Source organism: Papaver somniferum, chromosome 10 (assembly GCF_003573695.1).
Source record: "Papaver somniferum cultivar HN1 chromosome 10, ASM357369v1, whole genome shotgun sequence".
Taxonomy (NCBI): domain Eukaryota; kingdom Viridiplantae; phylum Streptophyta; class Magnoliopsida; order Ranunculales; family Papaveraceae; genus Papaver; species Papaver somniferum.
In genome coordinates, this window is record NC_039367.1 from 140,360,258 (window position 1) to 140,375,730 (window position 15,473).

General features: G+C 35.5%; 3 protein-coding genes across 3 annotated transcripts; 1 reads left to right on the plus strand and 2 right to left on the minus strand.

Moving 5' to 3' along the window:
• Nucleotides 1-760: 760 nt before the first annotated feature.
• Nucleotides 761-1,749, minus strand: LOC113317379 (photosynthetic NDH subunit of lumenal location 2, chloroplastic-like). The gene is made up of 2 exons (XM_026565496.1): nucleotides 1,242-1,749; nucleotides 761-1,114 (listed from the first exon to the last, which is right to left on the minus strand). Exons 1-2 carry the CDS (start codon nucleotides 1,710-1,712, stop codon nucleotides 1,016-1,018), a joined length of 570 nt encoding a protein of 189 aa, XP_026421281.1. The 5' UTR covers nucleotides 1,713-1,749; the 3' UTR covers nucleotides 761-1,015.
• A 2,456-nt stretch (nucleotides 1,750-4,205) lies between these two features.
• Nucleotides 4,206-5,604, plus strand: LOC113317380 (photosynthetic NDH subunit of subcomplex B 4, chloroplastic-like). Its single transcript, XM_026565497.1, has 6 exons — nucleotides 4,206-4,365; nucleotides 4,487-4,540; nucleotides 4,641-4,806; nucleotides 4,880-4,935; nucleotides 5,034-5,105; nucleotides 5,310-5,604. Exons 1-6 carry the CDS (start codon nucleotides 4,279-4,281, stop codon nucleotides 5,421-5,423), a joined length of 549 nt encoding a protein of 182 aa, XP_026421282.1. The 5' UTR covers nucleotides 4,206-4,278; the 3' UTR covers nucleotides 5,424-5,604.
• Nucleotides 5,605-5,868: 264 nt separating this feature from the next.
• LOC113317378 (K(+) efflux antiporter 4-like) lies at nucleotides 5,869-13,293 on the minus strand. The gene is made up of 20 exons (XM_026565495.1): nucleotides 12,881-13,293; nucleotides 12,057-12,100; nucleotides 11,374-11,429; nucleotides 11,151-11,226; nucleotides 10,952-11,013; nucleotides 10,774-10,849; nucleotides 10,583-10,657; nucleotides 10,114-10,185; nucleotides 9,929-10,012; nucleotides 9,244-9,312; nucleotides 8,683-8,760; nucleotides 8,371-8,459; nucleotides 8,182-8,278; nucleotides 7,992-8,045; nucleotides 7,707-7,802; nucleotides 7,314-7,502; nucleotides 7,134-7,211; nucleotides 6,981-7,025; nucleotides 6,520-6,612; nucleotides 5,869-6,407 (listed from the first exon to the last, which is right to left on the minus strand). The coding sequence occupies exons 1-20, from the start codon at nucleotides 13,176-13,178 to the stop codon at nucleotides 6,327-6,329; spliced, it is 1,812 nt and encodes a 603-aa protein (XP_026421280.1). The 5' UTR covers nucleotides 13,179-13,293; the 3' UTR covers nucleotides 5,869-6,326.
• Between the last annotated feature and the right edge of the window lie 2,180 nt (nucleotides 13,294-15,473).

The window sequence follows — 15,473 nt, forward strand, 5'->3', positions numbered from 1 at the left end:
GATCCGCTTTGTTTACCAAATTATCATGTACCAATTTGACCAATTTGACAAATGATGCCCTTAAAAAAGTGGAGTGTTTGACTTTGATTCGAGAATTTACAGTTTTACAATCCACCAGGAGTTAATAAGGGGTCGGTCTGTAATAGAAGTAATGCATAGTCACCAGGAATAGCTGGGCCAAATGTTTTATGATTTAGACCAATAACTGTAAGCTTAAAATGTGGTATGCCGGCCCAAAACAACTACTGAAGATGGCTTGTTGGTTATGTTAAGATGACAGGACAAAATTGGCATCCCAAGCCTTGGTTTAAGTGTGTCACATAAAATGGAACTCGCAAAACACATTTTACATGATAGAAGAAATTAATTTGCCATGAAACTTGGCATCTCCGATAGATTAAAGAGAGATAAAAAATAGCTATAGTGATAGATGATGTATTTCTTCCTGCCAAACAACTGAACTCAAGTTAAGCTGTAAACTGAGGTACTACAAAAGAGGGAAAAAAAAAAAGAAATTGAGATGTTAAAGTAAACTATAAAGAACAATTTCTTTCGCGAATAACAATAATGGCGGGAGCGGAGAAAATTGTCATCGTAGTTGTTATAAACAAAAAGACAGTAACGAGAGCTAGTATCAACTTATGGTAACGATATTGGTAAATCATGCTTTAGGTAACGGGTTATTAATATTGAGAAGAACAACAAGAGAGATGTGCTCGATACAAAAAGGGGAGTTTTATCAAAAACTTACATCAGAAACTATGACAACCTTGAAAGCCGTTGACATTAAATCAGAAGATTTAAACATACATGCACTTGAGCTTAATTATTCAAAACTTCAGAAGATTATACAAACATTTTGGGTATTTGGTTCTTCTTGTTAACATATTATGATATTTACATGAAAATAACCATTATATTTAAAGTTCTTAGCAGAGTAAATCAAATTAAAGAACTTAGAAATCGACGCACAAAGAACAACCAATCCATCTTTGATTTCCTTGGGTATATGCGCCTAGGCTAGCAATTCTACAAGATCATCTAGTGATTTCATTGTCTTCTCGTAGTAAAGGTACGATTCATACACTTTCGGTGTTCGAACATAGGTATCAAACTGCACAACACAAAAAAAGAGACGTAAAACAAAGTTAAAACAATATCTCTACTCTCTATGGCCCATTAGCTTATCAGTTAATTAGAGCGTCTTGCTAATAAATACAAGTTCAAAATTAGAAACGCACCTCAGCCATGTTATCCACCAATTCATTTGCTTTGTTCACGTATGCCTTTCGACTTCTCTCCGGCAAGGTCGTCATAGCATTCTTAAGATCCTGAGAAAGATAAGCTTGTTTGAGTCTAATGTAAAAGATAACATACCTCCATGACATAGTATCAAGCATTTCTCTTATACTATGTAAGCCCTCAGCAGTTTGTCTAATTCTTGCCACTGCATCTTCCGGAGAGAGTCCCGGTTCGAAAAACCTTTCCTTGATAAATGACCTCGTACCCCAAGCTTCAGCTAAGGCCATAGGCGTCACTTGTAATCCACCACCAACACCAATTGCCAATGAAGTTGTTAAGATGGTTGAGATTAGTTTCCGTCTCCCATTAGAGGTTTCTTTGTTGGTTATTAATCGGGGAATGGGTGTCGATTGATTTCCATGGGATTTCTGAGTGTAGCAAACAACCATGGATTTAGCCAAACTAGCCATGGTTGGATAGAACTCAAAAAAATTTTGTTGATAAGACGCTGGGGAAGAAATTTGAAGAAATATACTACACAAATTCTAGCCAACCTAAGATAACCTAGCATTTTGACACGTGGCAAATGTTATCTACTTAAAAGGATACATCCTGTGTACAGTTACAGTGGAGTACTGGACTTCATCACTTGATGCACATAACCTCTACCTAGGATACCAAAATGCTACATGCCCCAAACAATTTTCCCACTCCCCTTTTTATGCTACATGCCCCAAACAATTTTCCCACTACCCTTTTCTTCATGATACGTTGCAAAGGTCTTGGTCCATGATTGTTTAGCGGAGACCCATTACGGCCTTTAACAGATTCATCATTCATAGATGAACAGTTTAGATAGAAGCCACATCATGGGAGACAGGGACGGAGCCAGGACTTAAAGGTTGTGGGGTCGAAAAAAAATTTCTAATATTCACAATTTTTTTTTAACTGAATCAAAATCGTCTGTTTAAATTTTTTTACCTTCGTACAAGTTCCACTGCAATTTAGTATTCGGACACAACCATCAAGATATATATGAAGTTCCAAAAGCATTTTTAACACAACTTCCTCCTCAAGAAAGCAAATTACAGGACTGGACTATGCTTTGCATATGCGAACTTTATCCTTTGGATCCAGGGTTGAGATACCTGCAACAAAGACAGAAGGAGTTCAAAAGCATGACTGTCAAACGAGCTAGCAAGCAAACTTATTCCAACTAATATATTTATATACAGAAATGTAAAGCTTACCATTTTCGCCAAAATAGATGAACTCATCCCACATAGGCAAAATGTAAATTAGACGTAACATCTCTTTTCCAAAAAGTATTATATATATTAACAAAAAAAGGATCTTGTAGTTGATTTGTCTGATAGACAATATACATCTGTAATTACATCAACTGCAAAAATCAAAAGATCCATAACCATAAGTCTGCCCAAAAGATGGAGAAAATAAATCATTCATGTAAACCCAACCTAATGCTAATTAATCTATGTTATATCATCTTCCCCATTTGACATTGTATACGCAAGTACCAACCTACAGCCTCCCCCATTTCTTGTACTTCAGTTTGTAAAGAAGAAGCAAGTTCACCAAGTTCATTTGTACTGCCACCACCTCGTTTTGAAGGCCATGATAAATCAACTGTCGCCTTCCTTTTGTAATACCTCTCCATCGACAATTGAGTTTTCATAGATCACGGAATTGGTTGCATAAACCTACATTGATGCTTCAATTAGAACATTGTAAATAAACAAAATCTACAAAAGCAAACAAAACAAAAGATTGATGCTTCAATTAAAAACAATATGAATTAAAAAAAAAAATACTGAGAAAACCCTAAAAATTCAAATAAAAGACAAGGGTCTGATTACTTATGGATTAATGAGTATTTTAACGAATCTCACTCTAGTTATGTGAACTGTGATTATAGTTATAGAGAAGACGAATTTTGCTTTTGATTAAGAAAAAAATAAAAACCCTAGCTTGAAAATATCCAAATCGAACTAAATGATCGTATATATTTCTGAATTAAAATTAGAATAAAAAAGAAATCATGGTGATGAATGTACCTTAAGCGTCACCTTTAACTGATTTGTGATCAGTATCATCAGCTAATAATCTCATGCGGAAGAGATACACAGTTACAGAGAAGAGAAGGTTCTCTTTTTTCTTTTGTTGTAGTCTGCAAAGAGATAATGTCGGTAACACGGGAAGATAAAGAAAACTAAGCTAATAATAAAAATTATCAGTTTAACTTTGACCTCTTAGAAATGGTAAGACTTCAATTATGCGATTTATATTTGCACCCACAAGACTCTATTATTACAGAAAAACCAAGCCTAATCTTATTAAATTTGAAATTTCAGTAGGTGCAAGCGCACCCATTTGCGCTCACATGCCTCCGTCCCTGATGGGAGAAGAAACTAGGAGATGATTGTGGGGGTCATGTAGTGTATCTAAAATGACTTGTCAAGTGGAAACAAGACTAGATATAATTTGATCATTATGATAAATTCCGAAATCCTTGGACCCGTTTGTACCAACTCTCTGGTGCATTGCCACCAGCTAGCTTTTTGCTTTTGCTGTAACAAACAACTTCTCCATAAGTGCACAATAGCAAAAAGAAATAATTAGGTTGTGATGCAGGCGTACACAGCAGATACCCAAAGCACATCACAAGTTGTCAATTCCTGCCCATATCATCTACTTGCAGGTACTGAGAGGCACACATTTTCCCAAGACAATGCAAACAATATATGCAACAAATTCTGAAGCTTTCTGCACATGTGAACATAGCATGAATGTAATTTTTTTTCTGATCAAAAAAAAACATAGCATGAATGATAGGACAAAAGGGACCATATAGTTAACCATAAATTACTTTGACATTTTTCCAATTGAAATTACCGTAACATGTGAAGACCACAACAGTCTTCTTATCTTATCTGCACTGTGTAATAAGCAATAAAACACATTCAAACATTAACAGCTGCTTTCTTCTTCTTTTTCATTGAGCTTGCGTTCACAAAAATGGCTGAACATGTACTTGGATTCGACAACATGACCACAATACCTTCTTCTTTCCAAACAGTGGAAAGGAGCCCATTTTCCAAATCGGTAAAATGAGTAACAATTTATGGGCAATGTTCTTTTTATTTTTATGCTAACATCATTCTAGAATTGGGCATTGCTTGTGCTACTAAAATCATAATTGAATTGTCCTCTTGGCTTTTGGCAGCACTGCAATATCGGATTAAACTCTAGGTTGATCAGCAAAATCTCTTCTAATCAGGTAATAAGTTCGACAAAACTTTAGCTATACAATGAATTAATCAACATTTCTACAATAAGTAGCTACTTAATATCGTTAAATTTGGACATAACATGTGTAGGGAATGAAAATGAGCAGCTCTAAAAGAGGATCTCTATGTAAAGTGAATGCTTTTCCAGATTGCTGGCCAATAATGGCAGTATTAGTTGAACATATGGAAGGACAGAGAGACATGATAACCCACAAGTCTGTTTTTCACCTTAATGATGCAACCATCAAGAATGTTTGTAAGTAGTAATATTCTTTTTCAGTCTACTACCTCCACATGCCGGCGTCTGACTCATCTGTCTGTTCTTGCAGATACAGCATACATCATGTTCACTTGTTGGGGATGTTGTTTCTTTGGAGCCATGAAAGTAAGCTATACCTCTTAATATACTTATCGTGTGTTTCTCAAGTCATCAACTAGTACCAGACGATAAATGTGGATACGGTTTTCTTTCCTTCCAATTAGGATCCATATTATGATTCGGAACATTATAGGGGAGATGGCGGAGATGGTACCGGACATTGGGTCTACGAAAAGGTTAGTGCTGATGCCAGTTCTTGTTGTGTTTTAAAATAGTTTTGGAGTACATGATCTAGGAGAGCAATTTAAGTTTGCATCACTACAAGTACTTCTTTTGCAAATTGCGTTTAACTTATACACATACAAAATTATAAATTTCGGATTAGATGCCAAATTCAGTTTTACTGGTGAACTTTAGACTGTGGGGTTATACTTGTGCAGCAAGAAGACATTGAGGAATCGTCAAGAGCAGCATTGTGGCGTGAGGAGTTGATTGAAGAAATCGAGCAGAAGGTTGGTGGGTTAAGAGAGTTGGAAGAAGCTGGCAAGAATTAAGAAAACCTATGAAGAAGACTATACATACTTTATTGTCAATTGAACTGCAATTGATCTACTTACAAAATCTTTTCTGATACTCAATATGATCACTTCTATATGTTTCACTAGGTAACAGATAACCTATGTCGTAATGAAATTTAAATACAATCCTATAATAATACAATGTTGCATACAACAAATTTTCCAAACCACAGTACAATTTGAGAATAATAGCTGATCCAGGCAAAATCTTGGGCCCAATAGTTGAGGAGATTACAAAAGCTATTGAAACCCTCCTGTCTAGAAAAACATTTCAGGGGAGGGCAGTAGTAGCGTGGAAGAATGAAACAACAGGTGGGCAGAAGTGTGTCAACGCTGGACAGTAAAGGTAAAAGTAGTTTTCTTATTTGTCAGTGTCATTTTGAGATGTGAAGTGAAGAAATAGATTTACAGCTTGATCTTCAAATGAACAAAACCTCGTAATTTTCCTACTCTGTAGGACTTTCACAACAGCGTCAGTATAAAAAAGAAACTACAACAAACAATAAATAAAAGAATTAAATTACACGCTAGAATCTATTTTACACAAAATTGGTTAAGCAGAAAATTAGTATGATGACTTCACCTCAGAGAGATTGGTGCTTCGGGTTTAGATCCCATCATCACAAGCCTTCTTTCATCTATAAGCTCTCACTTCTTCTTTTTTTGTTGGAAGTTTGAGCGTTTACTGTATTTCTTGTGTCCCCTCCTTGAACCTTATATACGACAGAGATGAGATTAGAGAAGTTCTCGAGTTCTGTAAAAAAGGCTGACTCAAATATAACCTCCCTCTCGGATTTTACGGCAGCCTTTTAGAGTGTATTATGAAGCCGTATAATGAAGTCCAGCATAAGCATCATTTCTTGTTCATGTTTTTATATTTCATGAGTCGTGAGCGCTATGGACCATTAATGTAATTCTCTTAGCACTGTCATTTCGAAGGATATCGCTTTTATACCCAATCTAAAAAAGAACATAACCAGAAAAAACATGAATTAACAATAGCTCTTTAAAATTGGAATGTAATAACAAGAGAATGGAGTACAAGCTATTCTGATTGGTACGGAAGACTTACATCGTTTTGAGTGATATCAGGAGAGAACCAGCGCAGCAGCACTCCTAGATGTACAACAGCAGGAATCAACTTGAAAAGCAAAGGAGTTGTCACCTGTGTATTAAATCTCAGATGATCAGTTTCAACCTGGAGTATTAGATCTAAAGAGGAACTGGAGATCAGATCTTTACAGGCACTGCACTGATGCCTCGGTACAGAATCTTTAAATACTCGGGGTGGACCAGAACTTGGATTATTGGTTTCTGGTCACCTCTCAAGTCTCAATCATGTCAGATCCAAGGAAAACAGAATCAAAAATTTTCAGCTGATTCCCATCAGTTAACTTGGTCTAGCTAGGGAACTAGAACTAAAATTGGAGGAAACAGCTAAAATCTGATTTGATCCTTATGTAAATGGCATAAGCTCCTGGCCGTTCATTTGACGGTGGTCAGTAGAATTGTGCATGAGAACAATAAACTTACCAAACTAAGAGCTGTTGTTCCTAGAAGGAGCAAATATAGCTTGCCCTGGAAAATTACAAGAATCAAAGTTAGGTTCCAGCAGAATTGCGAAAATTTACCCTCAGACTTCTTTCTAACTAATCTAAGAATCAACGACCATGAGGCAACAAATACCTCGACCAAATGAATGTTTGAAGCGCGGCTGAGAAGAACAAAAGCAAATTCTCCAATCTGTGCCAGGGACATCCCAACCTACGAATAGGAACGAACTAAGGCCTTTGAGTAAACAAGAACATAGAATTGCAAAAACAGCTCATAAGTAGGGGGGACTAAAGCAATGGAGATATAGCTTACCAGTAGTGAAGTCTTGTTGCTATAGCCAAAACCTTTAATGACTAGGGTAGTCACGACAGTTTTAATAATGATCACAAGTATAACTGAAGCTAGTAAAATATCAACATGATTCCAGAGGAAATGAACATGGATAAGCATTCCTATGCTAGCAAGGAAAAGAGCAGCAAAGAAGTTTCGAATTGGTTCAACCTGCCAAATAATACAAAGATGATGAGACAACATTTCATGACACTTAACGCATTCAAATAGTTCTTCCAAAAATGTAAACACAAATCATGTAAGTGACATCTCAAATTCTAAAAATACTCAAGTACAAGAACAACTCTCATACAGACAGAAGAAAGGAGGCTTATAAGCTTAAAACCTCTGGGAAATATAACAAGTTGATCTTACTTGTTCAAGTGTATGCTGTGCAAGATCGGTTGTTGAAATCATAACACCGGCAGCAAATGAACCAAGTTCAAGACTTAGCCCCAACTTGTCACTGCACTGAAACCAGCATAATAGTCCCAGATTAGACTTCATAGGCAATCACATGATTAAATGACCTCAGTCCTTAAACAAGCTATCAAACATGCGGTTGTGAATGGAATTTGATTTCAGATAGCCCCTCCTAGATGTAAAACTTGTAGCGAGTGCAAACAAATAATTAAAAGAATGCTAGTGAGTGGAACTAACCCAAGCAACAAGCAAACAGAATGCGACTGCAGCCAATTGATAAAGCTCGTTGGTCTGCACATAAAGAAGCTACCATTAGGAAGCAGCGTAAATAGAGTAACTGGGACCTAAGGTAAGGAGTTATTAACTTCAAAAGACAGCTAATAAATTTAAATCGGGATATCTAACACGTTGAATGCACAACTCATACCTGTGATGACAAGCTTATCATCAGCTTAAGAAACCAAGGCACACATGTACGAGATAATATTGACAAAATGGCTAAAAACGTAAGCAAGGTCACCAACCTGGTTGAAAGAACAAAGACGAACAATTGCGCACATGAAAATATTATTTAACAAGCACATTGCAAATATGAGGTGGAAGGGTGTTCACTTACGACTTAGTCATGGAGATAACTCCTTGAAGGACCCCAGAAGTACCACCCAGCACTGGAAGCAGCGCAAACAATAAACCGACAGCACAATCCTGGAAATTAAGAAGTTCATCAAAAAATAAAAAGGAAGAAGAAGAAGAAGAAATTTGGGATGCAAAGTCCAGCATGAGCAAGAAATCCAGTATTTATCAAGTGAAAGCACAAGTAAAAAGATAAACTCAATTTTTCCAACATGCCATATATAAAGTAGAAAGGAAACAGATGAATTTCTAAGATGAAGTTCATCATAAGAGATAATTAAAAGTGTCAAAACACCTGAAGAATAAGGGTTCCAACAGTAACTTGACCATGAAGTGCATTGATACTATTTCTTTCCATCAAAAACTTCAAAACCTGAGGATGAAGACGGGAGAGTGAGAAATTTCCGAGCATAATGCAAAACAAATGATACTGATACTGATTGGCATGTCAGAATTTGGACATGTCAAAATCACATCAGAGGATACTGATACTGGTTGGCAAAACAAACAACATATGTAGTTCAATGGATAGTAGACTAGGAAGAATATTTGATTTTGGTTTCATCAGCACTGCTAGGAAGTTCCATTTACGTGGTGAATCTCAATTTTGAATTAAAAGAACTCAGGGACCAAGATAACAAAGCTTAAAATCAAGTGCTAAGCCATCTAATTATAAACTGAAGCAGGAGTCATTTAAGAGTGTAATACGAAACGACAAACAAGCTACACGAAAAAGACACGGCCAAAATGAATGAAAACAAATTAGTATGAACTCTTTCTCAACACTTTATCTGACACTGAATATGTGAATCAAAGTTATGATTTAGACTATCCTTAAGAAGTATCAGAGACTTACCACAGCTGTTGACGACATTGACAACAAAACACCAACGAAAACCCCCTCCGAAGCTCTGCCACCGCATAGCTGAAGACATATGAAAACAACAGTAAGAAATCTGAGAAGGATAGTATGTTTGGTCGGATCATTTAGGATTTCTAAGCCAGAAGTTTGATACACTAACTTAATTGTTAAATTTATAACAGCTATGTTGTTGCAACTGAGAAAATAGCCAGGAAACTATATAATCATGCAAACCACAACCACTGAGAATCTATAACAAAGCTATAGGACAGAAACTTGGCAGATATCAATTAAAGGGCAACTACGTAAGGATGAAGGAGAACAAGAGTACATTACATCTAACTAATAGCATATTAAACTTTAAAAAGCGGAAACTCCAAATGACCAATTAAAATAAATGAAAAGAGGACAAGATAAGGAGTCTGGTAGTACACATGCTTCTTCATCATATCAAGATAACGACAAAATCAAAATCACGACGCCAATCAAAATGTATAATCAACTTTAGCCTACAAATAGCAGGATGTTCTGCAATTGGACGGAGTCAAAAATAAAATTTTAAACTTAAAAGTTATGATTACAGGAAAATGATAATGCATTGAAAAGAATTTCAAACAATTTAACTGATATATTATGATAATTATCTCATCTGATATGTTTTCAGAGTCACTGAACATACCGAGGCTGTTACGCCAGCTAAGGACATAAATAAGAAAATTTGGAGTAAGCCTCCAAGCACCGCAACAGCTCGAACAACTCGAAGCTGCAAATTTTAAGAGAAGACATCTCGTCAGAAATCCATGTACAAAGTTATGGATTGAAAATATCAAAGATGCAAATGCATTTGTTATAGCGTAAGCCAACCTTGGCCGCGGAGAACTCTAGTCCCAACGCGAAAAGAAGGAAAATTACACCAAATTGAGCAACTGTCTCGACCTACAAGCACAAACTCTCAATAAGAAAATGGATAGTAACATTTGACAGTATCTGCTAAGTTGAACTTCAAACCACAAAGATAGTAAATGCTTATGAAAGTCAGATTGTGCCAAAAATTAATAAACTAACATTCTGGTAGACTGGTAGTTGGCCCATAGCTATACACTGAGATACTAAAATACGGAACAAAGTATGCGCCTCTGTTTATTTAATCATTACTCAAAACAGATTACCAGAAAGAGAGATTCAATTTCTTCTCAATATTTTACTTTAATGTTAGAGATTCACTTTCTTCTCAGTATTCAGCAAAATAGGATACAATTGAATCCAAAGAAATAGAATAAAAAACTTCATATATCATGCTTTTATCAGTTGAACCACTAGGAAAGCAACTTACTTGCACAATTTCGCTAATAAAGTTCAAACCTCCAGGTCCTACAAGAGATCCTGCTAACAGATACCCCGTGATAACCTGCCACAATTTCAGGAGTTGCAGGATCGTTTAAGAGATAACAAGGTTACATCCAAACTAAAGCTACAAAATAAGAATCATCACGAGCAAAGCTTTGTGCATAATAATGTTCCCACCGGCTGTCCAGCACAAGCAAATGCAATTCCTCCACAAGTTGCAGACACAATGACAACGACAAGATCTGATATCAATCTGAAAGGGAAGCAATTGGAAATAGTTGGTAGAGCATTCAGCAAAGAGTTACTTGGCTATGTGCTACAAAGATAATGACATTTTACACTTCAGTAGAATTACCTCAAATCCAATTGTAGCACAGGATATTTTGATTTCGTACTAGATATTATAAAGACATTATTCTGAAATTACAATTTCAACACATACATCAGGATCTGATCGATGAAGTTGGTACATATCCAAATTATTTCAAAACTAAGCTATTGAAAATCATTAATTACATTTTATAATGGTGTCCACTACAACAAGGAGAACAAACCTTATCATCTATCAACGTTGGAGTCTCTTCTGCTCGATTCTCATCCAAATTGAGGATGTCGTGAATATGAAATGACCTAACATTAATAGGAAAGGATGTCGATATTAGTCCAATAATATGAAGAGCTAATACAACTTAGATCAGCTTTCTAGTACTAACAAAAACAAATTCAACTGCAAAACAACTGCTAGCATCTACTTATTTGCATGATAGATGCACATACTTCAATTTAGTCTCATTTTTCTTAGGTTTCACTCTTGCTACAGTTTCCAAAACTGCCTGTTGAGCAATAACAAAAAGAAAACGAATTCAGCAAAGATACGGTGTCCGATGTATAACTAATATGCAAAACTGAAATTGGGAAAGGATATACATATACATATACATCTCATATATTTAACCAACAAAATACATGGCAGTTCCAATTGCAGTACTGAAAGGTACAGTTTATCATTCAGCAGACCAACAAATGGAACCCAATCTATGACCTGGGAAATTTCGGTATCATTGACACGTTATTTTTATGAGTGTCAGTAATTCTTGCTCATATTAGAATAACTTCAACATTTGAAACCGTTTAGGTGATCTGTCAAGGAAACATAAATCAAGACTACCTCCACTCTAACAACTTAACAATCATAACTATCTTCCAAAAGACAATACTGATTTTTTCTACGTGAACCATATCCTTCAGAAAATTTTGTACACTAATTAGATTTTGATATCTAAAATTCAATTCCAGAAGTTTAAGGATTAATGAATGGCATATTTCATCTGATGTTTACACAAAAGGTGAGGGCTGAGGAGAGAGCTAAATCATGGAACAGAATCACCTCAAATAATGCTCTCTATACTAATGTCTATGCACACACAGATTATAAATAGCTTTATCGCAAGGTAACCGACATTTTGGTCAGCAACACTGTTATTGAAGCTCCCAGCATCAGTTTCTACAAATAAAAAAGAACAGTGGAAAATTAGCATCATAGAGAAACTACAATACAACCAAACTCCTTTCATTAGGAGAACTAAAAATAGAAACTTAGAATCATAACACAAGAAAGTTATCTAGAAGAAAAAAAATCAAAATCATTAGTAATTCAACCGTGATACAAATGAATCCATCAATGCAAATCAAACATCACAAAATCCACAATCCAAATAGCAGCAACAGCTGCTGATGTGTAGCTAACAGTGATTAACTACTACATTGAAAAAACTAGCTCATTTGAAAATCTCCCAGCATAATGATCCAAGTTCTAAAGTACTAGCATTTCCAATACAATCAATACTAATTGTTCCACAATACTAACAGACACCTAACTCAATTCACCATTTCAAATAACATATCAAAATCACATCCAATAGGCACACTACACCTACTGATGCATAACTTTTCCAAACCTAAATCGATTCGCCAATGCAAATAACATTTCAAGATCAAATCCAATTAACACACTCGACAACTACTAATCATGTAAAACTTATTCACTAAATCTCCCCAGTAATAAACAGAAAATAGGTTGAATTACATTAAATTCCTCATCCAATTGCAAAAACCTAACTAAATCCAGTAAAATTCCCATTTCTATGAAAGTGCATTTTGCAAACTATAAAATTTCACCAAATAATTTCTCACTCTAACTCTCTAACAGCAATCAACTACTGTGCATTCAGAGTATTGAGAAGGAAACTAAAATTTGAGATCTGAGATAAGAAGAAAAACGAACCTCCAGTGGTGGATTCATTATCAGGGAATTCATTAGACAAAGCACGATCAAGCATATCCGCAATACTATCTTCTTTAGTAACATTCTTCTTCTTCTCATCATCATCAACAACATTATTTACATTAATATTATTAATTATCTCATCACTATTAGCATGGGGAAAAATCGTTTCTGCAAACCGATCTAACTCAGTCTCTTCAAGAAACGAAACTGAGTTACTCACAAAACAAAACAGAAATACAAATAAAAGAAGAAGAAGATTTAATGAAGAAGCAAGAGCAGAAGAAGAATCCCTCATTGCAGAGGTGAAAGAGGGGAGAGAGTGCGTATGATACGCAGAGTTGGGGTGTAGGTTAGAGAGTGACAGAGAAACGGTTGGGTTCTGTGTGAGAATAAGAGGAGAGAGAGAGTGAGTGGTGCGTAGTAAACACTCACGGTTGAGGTCAGGAAAAAAAAGTGGAAAAGGAGCGTTTGTTTGTTTGTACGGAAAGAGGAAGTGTTTACAAACAAATTGGGGGAGTGTCGGTTTAGAGATGTGCCGGCCTCGTGAGGATACGGATTCGCTTTCCATTTTCCTACGGAAGAATAAGAGCCTGTTTGGTATATTTTCAAAAACAGTTTTCTGTTTTTAAAAACAGAGAAAACAGAAAACACACGAGAAAACGCGTTTGGTAGGGACATATTCCGAAAATGTTTTCTATTTTCTGTTTTTGAAAACAAAAAATGAAAACAACAAATTATTGTTTTCTGTGTTTTCTCTTTTTTCTTTTCTTGGTTCTTTTTTTCTTTTCAGAAAAAAGTAAGAGATCGGAGGAATGACTACAAGTGAGTCATGACTAATATCACTATCTCTTAGACGAATCTTTACATTTGATCCGATTTAGTTGATTTTCCTTGTTTTCAAAAACAGTTTACCAAACAATTTTTAGAAAATGAAAACAAGGAAAAAAGGGTATGTTTTTAAAACAGCGGAAAACTGTTTTTGAAAACAGGCTCTAACTTTTTGATAAAAACATTTTTAGTAGTAACTTGGTGATGCTAGAGCACCGTTGAATCCATGTAGTTGCAGGAAATCCTACACTACACCCCTCACAAGATTTTATTAACATTCAACTCATTTTAGATCAACAATCTTAATTTTATTGATAAATTTTTGAACAATCTTACAAGAAAAGATAAAGGAATCAAGAATAACCACTGCTCTAGATTTTCTTTCTCCTACTTACTTGCTTCTCACTCAGAAAAAGATCTCTCCTTTTCCTTTACAACTGAACAACTATTTATAGGGAAATACATAGTGGATGACAGCTAATTTGTCCTTTATTTTCGGATATGGCTTGCGACATTCTCGCAACCTTACGAATATTAATCTCGCAAACTCTCTTATCTTCGCAGAATCATCACATTTTTCTCCTGATTTTAGCTGACGTCGTTTATTATGTCATTTCTGAAATTGTTCTGCGACGATGTTGTGTTGTGTTGTGTTGTTGGTAATTTCGCTGAGGCATTATTGCTGCGAGATTCTGATCCTACATCTTGCCTCTTCTCATATATTCTCTGCAAAGTAGAGAATGATGTGAGAAATGCCGCAGTTGTTCATCTCTTCATATTCTGCATTTATCACACGTATTCTTTCTTCCATCTGTTTCTTGACGCGTCTTCTGTAACCGCTGCTTTTCAACCGCTCACGTCTTTTCGTCTTAATGGTGTTTATTTCTTCGAGTAAAAAATCTTCTTTATATACTCTTCTTACTCTTCTTTCCACTTTCTTTTTACTTTCTCTTCTCTTTTTATTCTCTCACCTCTGCAACTCTGTTGTTCTACTGCAAGTTCTGCTATTGTAATCCTTTCCTGTTTAATCTTCTTACTTTTTATTCATTCCCATACTCTATATTCAAATATGCCTCCAAGTGGCCATAGACATGAGAAAAATTTAAAATACATCCAAAAAGATCTTGCTGAGAAAGGTTTCACACTTTCTACCATTCCTGGTGAAAGTGCCAAGTCAATTCTTTCTATCAAACTTTTCTCTGATCAATATTGTGATGATCAATCAATCATAATTTCGCTAGGTCAGATTCTCACAGGTCTCCCCATTCCTCTTTATGACCCAGATATTCCTCTGTTCTATGAAATTCTCGCTCACTCGGGATTTTCGCGAGCTATCTTCCAATTGAGTGGGGATTGCATCCGTCTGATGCTAGAGTTCGCTAACTGATTTAATATTTTTCGTGGTTGTAGTAATGAGGTTCAAACTCTCGGACTTGTGAAGGATAATTTTTTTAGAAAATAAATATATACAAATATTGACAAATTGGTAGAGAGGTACTGGGACTAATGATTCGGCCAATTTTCATAACATAGGGCTCAATGATTTATTCTCAACAATAATCGCTCAAAACATAAATTATATGGACTCTTATTTTGCCAAAGTAGATTTTCAAAAAATTGATTGTAAGTCCTAAGCATGATGTATCAAAACACCTAAGCCAAGCATACATCATCAAATTAAATAACAACCAATTAATTCAAATCATATTTCAATTTTAAATTAATGCAAAAGTCTTAAAAATAATTAATGAAATTACCCCAA